The sequence below is a fragment of the Nelumbo lutea genome, chromosome 2, assembly GCF_056320005.1.
Source record: "Nelumbo lutea isolate HS-2025 chromosome 2, American lotus-T2T, whole genome shotgun sequence".
Taxonomy (NCBI): domain Eukaryota; kingdom Viridiplantae; phylum Streptophyta; class Magnoliopsida; order Proteales; family Nelumbonaceae; genus Nelumbo; species Nelumbo lutea.
In genome coordinates, this window is record NC_142685.1 from 103,315,859 (window position 1) to 103,334,329 (window position 18,471).

At 36.6% G+C, this 18,471-nt stretch overlaps 1 protein-coding gene across 1 annotated transcript in view; it reads left to right on the forward strand.

The window, feature by feature from the left end:
- The first annotated feature begins 17,928 nt into the window (after positions 1–17,928).
- LOC148872428 (uncharacterized) overlaps positions 17,929–18,471 on the forward strand; it is a 32,489-nt gene continuing 31,946 nt past the window's right edge. Inside the window, exon 1 of the mRNA XM_088972949.1 lies at positions 17,929–18,445. Within this exon, the coding sequence (XP_088829075.1) occupies positions 18,122–18,445 (324 nt within the window). The 5' untranslated portion in view covers positions 17,929–18,121. The remainder of the gene's footprint in view (positions 18,446–18,471) is intronic.

Here is an 18,471-nt window from a genome sequence, read left to right on the forward strand (position 1 = left end):
TGTTTCCCTTCAAGGGTCTCGAGCTTGTATGTTCCCTCCCCGAACACTCGTTTCACTCGGTAAGGTCCTTCCCAGTTAGACCTGAGCTTGCCAGTGCCGGACTCAGGTACCATAACTTTACGAAGGACCAGGTCACCAACGCAGAGGTTCTGCTTCTTGACCCTAGCGTTACAGTACCGAGCTACTCTTTGCTGGTAAGCTGCGGTCCTGATGTATGCGAGGTCCCTTACTTCATCGAGTAGGTCGAGGTTGGTACGTAGCTCATCTTCGTTCGTCTGGTCACTGTATGCTTCCAGTCACAGCGTAGGTACTTCGATCTCTACGGGGATAACTGCTTCGATGCCGTAGGTGAGGTTGAAAGGAGTCTCTCCTGTGGCAGTCTTCTCCGTGGTTCAGTAAGCCCATAAAACATTGGGTAGCTCATCTGCCCATAGTCCTTTAGCTCGGTCCAACCGTGCCTTCAGTCCGTGGAGGATGGCTCTGTTTGTGACTTCTACTTGATCGTTTGCTTGGGGGTGTGCAACTGAAGTGAAATTATGTCGGATCCCCATGTCTTGGCACTAGTTCTGGAATTTGATATCCTCGAACAGCTTGCCATTGTCAAAAATCAGTACCCAGGGTAGCCCGAAGCGGCACACAATGTTCTTCCAAAAGAAGTTTTGGACATTCCAGGTTGTGATTGTTACCAGAGGTTCGGCTTCCACCCACTTAGTGAAGTAATCCACTGCTACTACCAAGAACGGCTGGTTGACAACCATGTGCCACTTGAATTCTTTGTGTGTCACGCCCTTCTTGCTGCTGCAAGGCGCACTGCGAGATCCAGGCGCAGTATCTGCATGCATGCATCGTTGAACCACTTGATATAGCTCTGGATGGACTCTCTCTCTAGACTATGTTGAGAAGGCTTTCCTCAGTTCGCGGCACCGCTTGCTGGTGACAAAGTGGGATGTGAAGGCTTGCGCGAACTGTGCCCAACTCCTTATCGATCCAGGTGCCAAGTTTCGATACCATGTGCGGGCCACTCCTCTGAAAGTGGTGGAGAAAGCCATGCACATGCAAGACTCACTGGCCCTCGCCAGGTGCATCTGTGACTGGAAATCGTCTACATGATCATTCAGGTCGAACGACCCGTCATACTTGTCAAGAGGGGTGAGCTTGAAGTCCTTGGGCATTGGAACAGCCAGGAGCTCGGGAGACAGGGGGGATGGAACAGAAAGGAGGGGAGCTTTAACTTCACCCGAGCTTACCTCTTCCCTGCCTCTGAGCTCGGGCAGGTTGTGGGTGGTAGTTTGGCGAGCTCGGCGGCGACGTCTTTGCTTCTTGGCGGGCTCGGCATTGGTGTTGCTCGCCTCCGTACTGTCAGGGATAGTCTTTGCAGAAAGTGACTCGGGCAGCTGGTGATGGCTGCGGACGAAAGGGTCCTGCTTAGAGTCTGCAACCAGGATCTCAAACTGGTTCTCAAGGAGCGAGGCCTCTAACTTCGATTGCTGGGGTGACGTAGGCCTGGCAAGTTGGGATCCTCCTGACCTAACTGCCCGCGGTGAGACCGAAGTGGCTGGTCTTTCCTTCCTACAGCGGGAGGAGGCTTGGATCTTAGGGAGGTTCTGGGAAGCCTCTTCTTGGCGAGAAGGGCGTTCATTCTGGCAGCAAGACCTAGCTTGTCGCGAGGCCGGGTGCCTGGGAGGGAGTTGAGGCTAAGGCTGAGGTAGCTAAGGGAATTGCTGCTAATAGTGGTATTGAGAGACTTGGTGCAGTACCTGCTACTGGTAGAGCTGAAATTGCTTAAACTGCTGCATTTGGGCTTGCATGGCCCTCATGGACTGCACTAGGTTGTCGAGCTGGCTCTGGCTGGTCGCCAGAGGGACAACAGTTGGTTCAGCGAAGGTTGTCTCAACAGAGGGGGGAAGGGGAACACTCACAGGCGCCACTGCTCATAGAACGGTCAGGCTAGGGACTCCGTCCACTGAGAGGGGAATGGTGAACTGCCCAATGCAGACCAGGGGGACCTGGAGTCGTTCCCTCATGATGTCCATCTCCATGCTACGTCCGGCATTGCTTGAAGAAGCCATGAATGCTGAGTTTTCAAAAAGAAGGAACTGTGAAAGCTTAGAGGAAGGCTTTTAGAAGCGTTTCCCATAGACGATGCCAAATGATGTGGCACGATCCGGGCACTCCTACATGGTTGCTGACTGGCTCCTTGCTGGCGATGGACGACACCTGAGAAGATGGAAATGAAGGATTCTCGGGGATTTTACCCAGTGGGAATACTCCGATGCTTAAGTCAGAACGTAGGGGAAAGAGAAAAGAAGAGTGTAGGTCGTGCTTTATCACTATGCTCAAGAGATTAGCTTGCGAGCTATGATGTATTCAGTCTAAGGTATGAGAATGCTAAAATATTGCAAAGTCTGAAGATCCCCCTTCTCTCCTGCCTCGAGGGCTTTTATAGAGGTGTTTTTGTCAGATTGGGCGTAACTGCCACTGGGCCCCTGCCATAGCCGTTACTTGCCAGGGCTGCGCAGGTGGCCGTTGCAATGTATTCCTTGCCCGGGTGAGTGACACGTCTCCAATGGGCAGGCGCGCCTTCGCCTGCTGAGAGTCGTGGGTGCAGACTGTCGAAAGGATAGGGACTATGCCGTCAATCGAGGGACATTGCACAGTCTGACCAGTACGGCCTGTCAGATAGAAGCTTCCTGAGGAATGCTCACGCTGCTCGCTTGCGAGCTACTTTGTAGCGAGCTTAGGAACACATCAGTGTTACCCTTATTAGAGTTGGTCCCTGGGAAGACTTATCTGCTTGGGGGCCTGAGCGAGCTGGTTTCCCTAGCTCACGAGCTAGAGTTGCCTCGGAATATCCCCTTTGGGGTAGCTCGGGGAACCTCGGAGCTCGCATTGTAGCGAGCTCTTCCTTCAGCGAGCTACTTTATAGGTTTGTTACTTGGTCGCACCTGGCCACGACGTTGAGCTGTTACTTGTGCTGAGTCAGGTCCACGTGTCATCGTTTCGTAGGTCAGGCCAAATCGTCCCCCATCAACTAGTCCAATGCTTTAGGTATATATCATTGATGTTGATACGTATATATAAGTCAACATATAGAAACTAAATGGTTTTTCATAAACATTTTTCCAACCAGTAGAATGTATTTTGACATGCTTCATCTCTAAAAATCACAAAAAAAGAGACTTTTGTAAAGGAACCTATAAGTAAGACGGGAAGGATATAGAAGACCGTCTCCTTGAAAAATGAAGATGGAACGGCGTTTAGGTCAAGATTGCTAGTCAAAGTAATAGGTATGTCTTGGTCTTTCAGGAAGGTTGGGAAGCTTCGGATGACAATGATGGCCGTCCCTAGAGATCATGCTATGTTCCTTTTTATAGAAAAGATCCCAAGTTTATAAGGAGAATGATCTAAACGAAAATATTTCCTATTAGGAAAGGGAATCTTTGTCTTTATGTTGGTTATCATAAAAACATCATTGGAGTTTCACCACGTGTCTAGTGAGATCCTTCAAAGACAAAGTTTTCTTTCTCCTAAGGATTCTCACGTGGAACATGTTGGCTATGTCCCTTTATGGGTTTCCTTGCGGCCACGTGTCAAAGACAACATTTGAGTCTGGTTGACGCATTTTGGCATCTGCTAAGTCACCTTTGAAGCGCCTCATCACAACTCGTTGTGACCAGGAGGAATGCCAATCACCTGAAAACGAGTGCTACTGATCTCAGGGTCCACCAAGTGTTACAATGCGAGTTGCTTTTTCATGCTCATCGTAAGGTAGCGGTAACAAGGATTAAAATATTGAAATGATACGCTTGATACGGGGCACTCGATATAGGTAGGCATGGGCATAGGATACGCTTCGGTACAGGAGTGTATTAGTCATAGGTATCGATACAATATGGCCCTGTATCACACCCTAGGTTAACAAAAAGGTAAGAATGACTTGATTCAGCTTTTGTGGCATGTGTCTTTTACTTTTTGAATAGCTTTCACATGTTTTCGATGGAAAGTACATTCCACTATCAAGAGCCCTACTTCAAGATAAAATAAACTGTAAAAACATTTTACTTTAGGACAAAAGAACGAGGAAGAAGAAGACTCTATCATAGTAAAGTATACTTTTGAATTTTTTCTTATTTAAATTTCTATGAATTGTATTTTTATTTTGTAGATAAAGAATATGTTTGTAATTGCAGTTTTAATCGTAATTTATAGATAGATTTATTGTTAGTTTTTTACATGATTTATATGTCATGCATTCATGCTCAAAATTTGAATATTTAAATTGATATCAATTTATATAATGTTATTATATAAGAATTTTAAATAATTAAATTTCTCTAAAAGTTTAACAAAAATCAAACTAGAAGTTAAAAATAAAAAAATAATAATATTACAAATTTATATGTTTTATTCTACATATATGTTAAAAGTAAGGCATATTTTTATTTGAAAACATATACTTATTATTTACATAAAATACTAAAAAAATAAAAGATAAATTATAATGATAATAAAAAACTAAAATAAAATAAAAACTAAAATAGAATGATAATAATTTAAAAACATGTCTCTTTTCAAAAAAAAATATAGTTGTTGTTTATATAAACATAAATAAATATTTAAAAAAATAATGAAAAAATCAAAATTAAATTTACGAAAAATAAAAATACAGTGATATAAACCCATAATTATAACAATGAAAAAGTGTATATTTAATAAATAACTCAATGAAAGCACACTTATTATTTATATAAATATGCTAAATAAGTAAAATAAAAAATTATAACTATAATTGTAATAAAAATTAAAATGATAAAAGATAAAAAAGAGTGATAATTATTTAAAAGCATATTTATTATTTACATAAAAACTAAATAAATAATTTTATTAAAAATATAAAAAAAATGATCAAAATTAAAATTATGAAAGACTAAAATATAGTGATACAAACCCATAATTGTAACAATGAAAAATTATATATTTAAAAAAATAATTCAATGAAAGCATACTTATCATTTATATAAATATACTAAATAAGTAAATTCAGAAAAGTTATAATTATAATTATAAAAAAGTAAAAATTAAAAATCATAAAAACTAAAACGAAAGCATATTTATCACTTAAACAAATTATTTATACATGTTATTTGTTTATGTATATACAAAATTTGCATATTGTTCATGCATAATAAAATAAATATCATTTATGTATCATCGTTATCAAAGTGTAAGCAGATATAGTGAGAAGATTTTTGTACTGAAATGACACCATAAAAGCACCAAGAAGATATTACAAGATTTATATCAAAAAGTAATGGCATTATAAGATTTAAACAACATTTGCTTGGTGAATTTTCAAACTCTAATGATTACAATGCATCTTCATGGGAAATTTCTATGCTGATGAAACATTTTTAAGAGAAAATGAGCTCAGGAAGCAAAAGGAAATAAAGAAGCAACAGTTACAAGAATCACTAAGAGCTGGTATTATTGATGAGGGTGATGAATATAATGACGAGCATGAAGAAGAAAGAAATTTTTATACAACAAGTTGCATGTCCCAAGCTGAGAAATGGGAGCAAAAGCAAAGATGTAGATTAGAAAGAGAAAGGCATGTCTTTCAAGAATCACAGCATCAACAATGAGATTCATCAAAATCATCATTGAATATAAGCCCAAGTACAATTACACGACAATTCTCTGTAAAATAGTTGTTAAGTAAATTTAGCATCTCCAAGAAACAATCAAAATCAAAAGGATAATCTCCAAGTGTTGAAGAGTTGATCCATATACGTACAAACGTCAAGATGCGGGACAGAAAAAATTAAAGGAATGCTATAAAAGGGCTTCTTACCAAAAAGGTTATGGATTTAATGCCAATAACTCAATTGCAAAATTCTTGTTTTATAATCACATACCAGCACATAGCAACAGTACGAAAAGGAGTTAAAGACCCTATACCATATGAGATTATGGGAACTTTTCTTAATGAAGAAGTTGAAGAGCTTAAATAGTATTTTTAACTCTTATTTTCAAAAAGCTAATACATATGAATTTACTATCATGTGTAATTATTGGATAGAGCCTATAACATTACCCATCATCAATTTCATGGTTTATTGTAATTGACAAACAATTTTTCATAAGTTAGTTAATACATCAGGAAAGACACATGATGCAAATTATTTGTATAAATTGATTAGTAAAGTTGGAACAAAAAAAGTTATTCAAATAATCACTAACAATGGGAGTGCATACAAGAAAACTGAAAAGTTATTAAAAAATAAGAGAAAACACTTATATTAGACTCCATGTGTAGTTCATTGTATTGATCTAATGTTGGAATATATTTCAAAACTTACACATGTTGCTAAACTCATTGAAGAATGTCGAAAAGTTACAAAGTTTATTTATAATCACCATTCAATTCTTCATTTAATGAGACAACATACAAATCATGAGCTAATACTTACAGGGCCTACTAGATTTGCAACAAATTTTACTACACTCTAAAGAATTTTTAGTCAAAGAGCAAGTTTGAGGGTTATGATAGATTTCAAATAAATGGAGATAGTTGAGAACAACCTCAGCATCAATTGGAATAGAATAATCAATAACATTAACTTTTTGAGGCAATGTGAATTATACTATCAAATGATTGAGTCAATTATGAACATGTTAAGAATCATAGATGGTAAGAAACAAGTAACAATGGGTGTTGTCTGTTAAGCAATGCGTATAACATGTGTTACTACTGAAAATGTCAGTTTAAGATCTTGTAAGCAAATATTATCATACAAAAATAGATAGAATAAACAACTTTTTCATGATTTGCATGCCATAGGCATGTTTAGTTAATTATTTTTAATTATATTTACATAATTTGGTTATTTAAATTGATATTAATGTAACCGCTTCTAGGAGAGGATGGTGGAGCTCCCTGGTGGTGAGCTACTTGGTGATGAGCTCCCTGGTGGTGAGCTACCTGGTGATGAGCTCCCTGGTGGTGAGCTACCTGGTGACGAGCTCCCTGGTGGTGAGTTACCTGGATGGACTCGTCACTTGACCTGCTCCTAGGCGGCCTGTAACTCAGAGGGTGGTGGAGCTCCCTGGTGTAGTACAACCCAACTGCCCTTTGCATGAAGTGATCTCCTCTCCTTTGTAGGCGACAGGAGCTGAGAGACCTGCAAGAACTCCATCTTTTCCTCCTCTTTGTAGGCGGCGGGAATTGAGGAACCTGCCAGAACTGAATCAGAGGACCCAAGGGTATTTACCTGGTGGGGACTCTCCGATGCCTAAGTTAGCATTCTAATTGCAGAGAGCTTGGAGAGAAATGAGAGAGCTAGAGAGCAGGGATTACCTCCGTTTTTCCATTCTCTCCCCCCTCTTCTTTGGGGGTTGGAGTCCTTATATAGCGGTGTCCAGTCAAATCAGGTGTAACTGCCTCTGTCAAGTCAAGCATAACCGCCTCTGTCTCTCTGCCGCAACCATTACTGACAGAGCTGAGGTGGCGGGTGCAGGCAGTTGTTGCAGGGTACGGCTCTGCCAGGCAAGGGACAGCTCTCAGGGGCTGGAAGGCAGGCGTCGCCTGGCGAGAGACGTGGGCGCAGGTCTCCGGATTTGTCAAATACGATTGTCAGGCAGGAGATCTTCCTGCGATACATCAAGCTGCCCCTAAGTGGTGAGCTACCTATGCCGAGCTACTTGTAAGTGCCGAGCTCTTCGTAAGACGCCAGACTGCCTGTGGGGTGGCCGGCTGCCTGTCGCGAACTACCCATGCCGAGTTGCCTGTAGGTGCCAAACTGCCCTAAGTGGCAAGCTACCTATGCCAAGCTGCCCCTAAGTGGCGAGTTCTTCGTAAGACGCCAAGCTGCTTGTAAATGCCGAGCTCTTTGTAAGACGCCAGGTTGCCTGTAAGTGCTGAGCTGCCCTTAAGTGACGAGTTGCCAAGAGGTTGCACTTAATTGGCATGAGGTGCCAGGTGTCATATTTTCACTGGAGGGCCAAATCTGCCCTCATCAGATATCAATAATATTTTGTTATTTTTGAATTTTAGCATATTATTTACACCCAAAATACCAATATTCCTTGGATTTTAATGTCAATTAAGATCTACTAGGATCCTTAAGTCTTGTTATCATGAAGTTGAAAAGAGATGAAGATAACGCAGTTAGGGCATTATAAGAAGTAAAAAGTAAAAAATTAAATGATTTTATAATAACATATTTAAGCTCTTATATTAACAACCGTTGGAGCACTTTTGGCCCTATACACTCAGAGTAGCAAAATCGTCTATCATATAAGAACTTAGAAATATTAGCTTATGTCTACTACAACATGAAGTTAAAGATAAAAAATTTTATAAATGATATGAAACGTTTAGAGAGATATCTTTGAAATTTAAATGATATGAACTTAGAAATAATAATAATAATAGTAAATAATAATAATAATAATAATAATAATAATAATCTTTGAAATTTAAATGATATGAACTTAGAAATAATAATAATAATAATAATAATAATAATAATTATTATTATTATTATTATTATTATTATTATTATTATTAATAGGAAAAAGATCCATTAATAGAAGAAATGAGAAAAATAACAAACTTAGGACATTACATTTAGAATAATAAGAAAAATGTTCATTTGATTTATCCAAAAGAAACTAAGAAGTTAATTTGTCCCTTTTGCAATGAACTTACAATAAGAAAACTAATAGAATATGATTTGCCTTATTAGTTTTTCTTTTTTATTTAGGTTATAATTATTGATATGTTTTTTCTATTTTTTCTATATGTTTGAAATTTTATAAATGTATATTTTTTTGCATTAACTCGCTAAGTAATTATTGATACTTGAGGATTATGCCTCACGCCTTGAGGTTTGTAGCTTACACCTCATTCTAACAAAGGCTTAAGCCTCACATCCAAGTTGTGTGGCTTAAGCCTTGAGGCAAAATTTGTGCGCCTAATCTCAAAATATGCCTCACTACTCAAGGTTAAGGTTTAAGCCTTTTAAAACAACAAAATGAGCAATATATTTAAATCGCATGTGCACCTAGTGGTGTGTACCTAAGTAATTGGAGAGAGAGAGAGGGCTAGCCGCAAACAGTAGTAAAGAAAATGACTTGCTATAATATGATAGTTGAGAGAATGACCACTATCCAAATGAAATCAACTTGAGATTCAAGTAGTGATCAGCTACTACTAGAATGTCAAGGACATATGTAACTACAAAAATGTAAATATAATTGAATAATAAATAAAGCAATTGTAAGTGTAAATGTAAAGCAATTAGAACAATAGTTAGTAGTGGAAAGATTTAGAAAGCAATAAAACCCTAAAATTGCTAAACTAAAGAATTAGTGCAGTCAGTAATGTTAATGAATTAATAGCTTAATATCTACACTAAACGACCATATATCTTGCATATGAAAGCAAAAAAGGAAAAAAAAAAGAAAAACAAAGTAAAAAATATATACATAATTTCAAGTGATCAAGCTATTGCAGACCGAGAATGTTAGAAATGAAAATAAATTGCAAAACTTGAGAAGAAAAAGCAAACAACACATGGGACACAAGTTTTTTTATTGAGGTTGAGCCAACCCTACCTATGTTCTCTACCTCAGACCACTATTGAGGATTTTCACTATTTGACTACACTTCTTAGGCTCTGACCAAGCCTTTACAACTAGCAAATATTTTATATGTGCCAAGCAAATTTGGACCAATAAGACTTTTGGGTGCTTGCAAAACCTTATAGTTGGGCTTAACAAATGTGCCAACAAGACCTTGATGGTTTTCAACAAGTTAACACCTACACAATGTTCAAAATATCGCAACGTATCGATCGATACATATCGTTCCAACAAGATCTCGATACACGGCTGATACGAATCCGAAATAGTCCGATACAATTTGATACATTTGATCATTTCAATTCATCATTACTTTAGTTAATTAATAGTTAATACTAAAACTCTCATTAGTGTCGTTACTCATGTATTTTAGTTTAATTTCTCTTTCATTAATTAGTCAATTACTCCAAAGCAAATGTAAATTTGAATTTGAATTTTAGCGCCTAATTTAAACTCTCTCGTTAATTCCTTTAATTAATGATCCCCTCTCATTAATTTCGTTTTGTTAGTGTAAAAATTTCAAATTTTAGCTATACAAGACTTGAACCTTGGTCACTTGATTTTAACAATCATAAATTCGCCAATGAGCCACACATACTTGTTTGCTATGATCATATGTATTTTTAATTTTAAGTAAATTTTCACTTTAATTAATGATCCCCTCTCATTAATGCTAGAATTAATTATTAAAATTTATATATTAATAAATATTAAGATTAATTATATTGTTTTTTTAATTGACATTCACGTTTTAGTTTTTTTTTACATTTTAGTTATTCCATCATTTTTCAATGATTACTAATTTTCTTGATATGTCACATTTTACATAAACCATTAAATTATGATTTTTTTATATTTAAATAACTTTTACATTTATATAAAATTTGTACATATTGTTAATAATATATTTTTAGGATTTATTTAAAATTTTTATTATATTTATGTGTACTTTGATTTTTTTGTCTCTATCCATACATATCCAAAGTGTATCCTGATACATCTCTTAAAATTGTCTTTTCGGTACACATTACGCTTCCGATACTTTGAGCCTTGCACCTATATACTTAAATATTCTTTCTTTCTTTAACATAGGAATATGTTTACAAGTTAAAGCAACCTCTCAATAAACAAATATTAACAATACAAGCACAACCTATTCTAGTTGCTATAATACTCATAAATGCTCAACTCTGAGAAAAAGATCCCAATAGATGAGTGAAACTATACAAGCACAAATGCTTCTCAACTTTGCTCACCTCTAACATTATTGAAGCACAAGGATTTGTTCTACAAAAACAATTCTATTTAGCTTACTTTCTCTGAAAAACAACTATATACAAAATGTACAAGCAGTGCACAAGTTCTTTTTCACAAGCTTTGATTTAAACATCTTGCTTTCTCTTTTTTTTTTTCTTTGAATGAAGTTGAATTCTTCTATTTATAGAGTATTTGAGAGCAAGTGACTATTTTCTAGTCGTTGGAGGGAGTTTTCTCTCTCTAGTAATGATTCAATTTTTCCTTACATGTTAAAAGGCTTTTCAAAGATGGCAATAGTTGTTAAAGCCTTCAAATGGTCAAATCTCTTAAAAATAGTCAACTATCAATTTTATTAGTTGACCACTTGATGAAGGGAGGAATCTTTTTTCTCTCTTAGTTGATTGGTTCCTCCATTACAGTTGACTAGTAAATTTTGAATTTAGTCTACTATTTGGGGTAGTCAACTTTACTTTTTAGGGTAGTCAACACATCTTTGCAGACATAGTATTTTGCATGCCTTGTTTGTCACAATTAATCGACACATCTTTTCAGGCTATTTGACTAATCTCCACAAATCTAACATTTAATGTATCGGCTATCACAATTAGAAATACATCTTTCTGGGGTCATTGGCCACTCTTCACAATCAAGACAAACTTGCTTGACAAACACCCTAACACTTAGAAACCTTGTAGATTTTTGTCCAAAGGTTTGAAAATTCTTTTATTGATTGTCAACAAGTATTTTTCTAATATTTAACTCTTATTTAAGCTCAGGAAAGTCTAAGAACCAAACCCATTAAAGTTTGTGGTTTTAAAGCTTGATTGATTAAGTTTAGTCTTGTTGACCATCTACAGAGTGCACCGTACAATTGAATGCATCAAGATCCTGAAATGATATATACAACTAAGTACAACTTAATGTAGTCTTCTCCTTGATGAGGTGTTATAACAGATCTTCTTTAAATAGCTCCAAAATAATTAAGTCATTCATTAGCCTTTATTATTGGATTGCTCAAAATTTTTCAGTTGAAGAGATGATGATGATGATGATAGTGGTGTAGAAGTTCTTTAAAGCAAACACAACTAATCCCAAAACTTTCACTTTGTCTTTTATAACATTCTAGCTTTCATACTCTTTTAAAATAAAGAAGATTGTTAAGGATTGTTGCACACTTGGATATCCATTGGTACTCTCAATGAGTTTGTTATCGTCAAAATACATAGGGTCAACAATTAAGAAGAAAAAGACAATTAGTGATGCTTCTTCCAAAAAGGATAATATGAAAAATTTGATAAAACAATTTATGATGAGTTTAAAAGAAATTGGTTAAAGTCATGAGTTTCTTATAGGATTTTTTTTTAGCTCTAGCAACCCTTAAATGTTTTAAAAAAAAATTCACTTTTGACCCCAAATATTCAAAAGGACCATTTTTGCCTTCAAACTATGGTGAAAATGCCACATTGAACCCAAAGGCGATGATGTTAGAGACATCATTGATGATTTTATTAGACAAATAATAAAATAATAAGGCCTAATGGTGTGGCACTACTCATGTCAAAAAAATCTAGGAAATTACAACCGGGTTCCACTTAAAATTCCCAATTATTCACACATGGGCCCATTCAAATTTTGACAAAAGTTCAATCTAATCCCATTCAAGTTGCAATTTATACCCCTACGCCTAGGTTAATCAATTAGGCTTAAGTAAGCCTATTGGACCTAATGTGTTAAAAATGGTTCCTAGGCCCATTTAAACATCAAATAAAAATAGCGTATGTATGTTTATATCTAGTGTGTGTATGTACATATGTATATGGGATAGAATTAGGTTAGCATTGGTCTAGGCTTAGGTCCAATACAAAAAAATGTTAAAAAAAAAAACAAGGCTCTCAGGCCCTGGCCCAACTAAGTACTAAAATGCCAAGTCCAATCCATGCAAAATTTCAAGTTGGTTTGGTTAAAGCTTCGATTAGGGTTGATGTTGCAATAAAAAAAAGGTAGTTGTAGTAGAGATTAGGGACAACAATTTTTCTCGTAAAACCGGGGTCCCACCCTACCTTAAATGGGGTAAGTTTTCCCTGATCTTAAGTCAGGATAGAAAACATTTTTTCTCCAAATCGGAGACGAGGTGGGGACGGGGTTTGCATATAATTCCCTAAACCTGTCCCACCATGTCCCCATCTTGAACATAGTGGTAATTTATTAAAATATTCTTAGGTTTAATATTAATTTTTAAAATACCCTTACATTTCCCCAAATAAAAAAATAGTATCCCATAATCACATTTCTAAAATACCACCAAATTCCCTTAATCTCCTAAAATTTAATTTATTTTTAGTTAATTTTTTTGGAGTATGGAAAAAATTAGGGATTCCCCATCCCCAACGAGGGAAGGGTGCCCCGCCCCTAACATGTCCCATTGCCATTCCTAGTAGAGATTTGGGACCAAATCCTGCATACACGAGTGTTAGGTGGGACTCATGGGAGAGGGGGTTATCTAGTTATGGGTTTGGGAATGGAATATGCCCATTATGTAGCCCCATAAAGAAAAGGAAGAAGAAAAAAAAGTGTTGCTCATGTAACTTAACCCAAGAGAAGAGTGAATTGGGTTCTACAAGGTTTCCTCCCTAAATAGACTATATCTCTTAAAGATATTTAAGTTTCTTGTGAGATTCAATATAGCATAAGTGCTATTTCACTTTTCTCACATAGATGAAACTTCTTTCTAACTCAAAAATCTGTTCACACTCTTTTTTTATGTTGCAATTGATATTTCCTTTTACCTTTTGAACACTTTTATGCACATTTCACTTCATTTTTCCTCCTATAATTCTTCAGCTCAAATTCATGCATAGCATGATTTATGTTCAAAGGGCTTGTGACCGTTATAATTAAAGTTATTAGAAAGGGATTAAGCCATTCATGAAAATATTTATAACTTGTTTCCAACAATGTTGAAGGGTTACCATAAGAGGAATTAAGCCTTTAAATAGTAAAAATTGGCCTTTCTTTATGAAGTAGTCAACAATCATGACCAAAATAGTTGATTGCTTCATATTGTTTGAAATAAGCAATCAACTGGTAAGTCCAAGTAATTGACTACTACTCACAAGAAAGAATGTCTTCTCTTTAGTGGTCAACTACTACTTGCTACTAAGTCTTAGCTGTCATGCATAGTCAACTATTGGCTCTTGGGTAGTTGACTATTGGTTAAAACCAGTGTAATATGAAGCTCGGTTATCATATGTAGTTGGCTACTACCTTATGGGAAGTCAATTACTAAGTATTTTTCAACCTTGAAATTTTAAGTATGTGACTCCAAGGTTTTGGGAGTTGACTTCTTAGATTTCCAAATTTATATTTCCACAGTTAGGTCCAATATTGAGTACGTGAAGAGTATAAGAAGTATTTTTAATATAACCACTGGTCTCTAAGGTCAAAGTATATACCATGATTATGTATCCTTAACATTTGATCACAAGTTTTAGTAAATGTGCAAACCTTCTAAATTCCTAGAATTTGAAATCCTTATTTCTTCTTTTTACACAAGAGTTCTTTGAAAGCTCTTTAATCTTTCTAAGGGAATCATTTGATATAGTTGCACACTTATATTTCAAAAATTAGTACTTTCAATAAGTTTGTTATCGTCAAAACACATAGGGTCAACAAAAAAAAAAGCACCCCTATATAGTAAATCAAATTTCCTCCTCACATAATTGGTTCTTACACCCACCGATAACAGTTCTTGTAGCTGTGCATTAGAAACGTCTTCCCATGAATAAAAACATACAAGTAGGAAGTTGTTCTCAATGTGCAAGGTGGAAACCCAAACTCCCTAGATAAGTATCACCTTATGGTGAAAGGAACAAATTTGGCCACGTGTTCACTATATGATACACCTTAGCATTATCAACTTTGCCTGCCTCTTGTATGTATTGACCTCACTTTTTTATTCTTATTAAACAAATTTTAGGCCTTAAAAACACATATTGCATAAAAATATTACAAAATACATAAATCTGTTGTCTTGGACGAGAATACTCATTGGGTCATGGTTTAACCACTTAGTTGAACAATTTGCCCATTCAAATCATAAAATTCGTCATTTAAGGAGGGGTCAAGTCTTTGTGTAGAATAAGTTCAAATGGTCTACAATTTTACTTATAATGTTGTGTACATCATGGTATCACAATAGCTCCATTTACATGTTGGATCCACGTGTCAGTCTAACATCCATATTGCAATGTTGGGCATTCGAATTTGGATTCAGGGGGAGAGGGCATTGTGGGGTTGTGAATTGTGATTGGTTCATAAAGTTTTGATGGGAAATACTTTGCTACTACCATAGTCATTTTACACACTAGTTTTAGGATTTAGGGTTTAATGTTTTGGAGTTTAGAGTTTATATTTTAGAGTTTAAATTTTAAGGTTTTTGATGTAGCGCAATCCGATCACTCTTATGTGGCACTTACATGGCTCCTAGAAGATACCTGAGAAGAAGAAGAATCCTAGGGGGAGTTACCCGGCGGGAACACTCTGATGATTAAGTTAGTACTCGGTAGGAGAAGCAAGGAGAAGATGAAGGGTAAGAGTGTAGATAGCGTGAGTATAGAAGATGAAGATAATGAAGATAATAATCCAGGTCATACCTGTTCTCCTTGGTACTAAACTCCTTATAGCAGAAATCGGTTGCCCCTGGCCCCTTGGCTTCTGACAGGGTGGGTATAACCGCCACTGTCAACCTGCCGCAACCGTTACTGGCAGGGCTGAGGTGGCACACACAGGGCCGTCGCTACTAGGTACGTGCCTATCAAGTGTACGACACCTTCTAAAGGTGGCAGGCACGATGCTGCCTGACGAGGGACATGGTTGCTGTCACCAGATTTGTCGGGTACGGTGGTCAGGCAGGAGATCTTCTTGCAATATGCCGGACTACCCTTTCGCGAGTTACCATGTGTTGGGCTATCTCGTAAGCGGCGAGCTGCCTGTGGCAAGCTAAGCTGAGCTGTCTGGCCCGAGGTGTCTTCACCTCGGGTGTTTATAGGCGGATCGGTGTGTTCCTGTCTGGGAGTGACCCGAGGTCCATTGGGAGGAGCTCGGGTATTAGGAAAGGTCAGGGGACCCCCAGCTCGGAGGCAGCTCGGGGTGCCTTAGCCCTAGGAAGGGGGTGTAGGCTAGGCGGCTCATTCACGAGCTAAAGTTACCTCGGGGTATTCCTTCAAAGGGAGCTCGGGGAACTTGGAGCTCGTGTCGTGGCGAGCTTCTCCTGTTGTGGGCTACAATACAACGAGCTGCTTTATGGGCCCGACACTAGGCTATAATGCTGAGATGTTGCTCGCGCTGAGTCAGTGTCCACGTGTCATCGTTTCATAGTTTGGGTCAAACCGTCCTCCATCAATTTTAGATTTAAAATTAGAGTTTAGGTTATAAGGGTTTAGATATATTAAGGTTTGGGGTTTATGAATCTATATCTATATATTAAAATGGAATAGTCTAATGCGGCGTGAATCTATTTTCTCTTATTTATTTTTTTTATGTTACATAATTTGTTTATGATACAAGGGAGATTTTCATGAAACAAGGAATGAGAATAGCCAAGGAGATTTTTGTGTGTTGCAAGAAAAACTTCCAATTAGTCTTTAAAATATATAAAATAATGGAGAATAATGCAGGTATTAAATGACATATTTTTTATAAATCTTTTATGTAATGATTGTGTTAAATGGATAATTATTTACACTTTGCAACCTTAGGAGGTCTATTTTTTGAGTTCACAAGCTATAAGACATATGGGTGTTAATTTTTCAAAAAGGAAAATTTAGAGTTCAGTCCACCTCATGGACTTTTATTAGTTTTTGGGGTTTTATTTACCAATACTTCCACCTAAGATTCACTACCTCTCTTGAATTTTGATTTATTCTCCCACTTGTCAATGTTCCAACTATACAAATTGTACCAAAGTTTATGGGGGTGCACTAAACAATAAAAGCCCCCTTCCAAAAAGAAAGTCCCTAGGTTGTACAAGTTGTACTAGAGGTACTAATAATTACTTTTTTATGATATAAATATAATTTAATAAAGATAATTTATTACTCATATATACTCAAGTATTATTAATAGGTTGTATTTATTAACTATCTTGTTTATAAAGCATAAAATAATAATTATTTTATTTATAAATAAATTATATAAGTAGCTATTTAATTGATTAAACTTAATAACCTAATTAATTTTAACTAATTGATAACGCAACATAAAATTAGCAAAATTAAAATTAAACAAAATGGTTATTTTTAAAAGGCTAAATTTCTTTAAGTACCCTTATGGTTTAGCTAATTGACTAACTCCACCCTTACTGTTTGATTATTGTCTTAAAGTACCTCTATTGTTTTGGACAATTATCGGCATCATTAAATCTAGGGGTGGATTCGAGCCGAGCCAAGCTGAATAGTACCTGACTCGAGCTCTGACTCGAGACTATTCTACAAGGATCAAGCTCAAGCTCAAGCTCGGTTCGAGCTAGAAACTTGAGCTCGAGCTCGACTCTGCTCGGCTCATTTTATATTTTATAAAAATATTTAGAAAAAATATTTTATAAAAATAAAATTATATATATATATATTTATTTTATATTTAAAAAATTAAGAATTATAATAATTAATAATTATAATATTTTTATTATATTTATATATATATATATATATATATATATATATATATATATATATATATATATATATATTCGAGCCGGCTTGCGAACTGAGCTCTAGTAGGCTCGAACTCGGCTTGTTTAATAATCGAGCCACTGAATTGGGCTCGAGCTCGACTGAAACCGAGTTGAGCCCAGCTTTTCATGAGATGAGCTCAAGTAGCTGTGAAAATCTTGACTCTTTTCCACCCTAGTAAAATCCTAACGAGGGAAGGTGAAATATCACTTTTGCCCCTATTTCAATAAATGCGCCAACTTGGAAATTACGTTTTTGTTCATCACTTTAATAGCATATTGAGTAGAGAACTCAGTCTGAATCTGAGAATGAACACCATCGAGTGTGTGGGTTACCGTTGAAACTCCCTTCTTCACTCTCATCATCGCTCAAGTCCAAGCCCAAGCAGAAGAACGTTGGAAATCTAATTCACATCCACCGCCACTACTGTTCCAAGGATGCGCAATCGCCGCCGCTGCTGCTGCAACTCAAACCAATGAAAACCAGATCCAATGGAATATTATCCAAAGACCTCCCAATCTTTTCTAGTGCCAAAATCGTCTCCATCTTGTTCTTGTCGCCAGACTCTCCTCCTTCTCCACCATGACCACTACTGTTCCGAGGATGCACAACCGTCGTCGCCACCGCTGCAACTCGAACCAACGGCTATAACAACTTCTGTTCTCCCTCCTTTCTTTTTTACTTTTTCTTTTTCTTCGCTCTCATCGCTGCTCAAGTCCAAGCCCAAGCCAAAGAATTCCAGAAATCTGATTCACATCAACTGCTGCTACTATTCCGAGGATGCACAACCGCCGCTACAACTTGAACCAGTAGCGGTAGCAATTTCCTCTCTCCCTCCTTC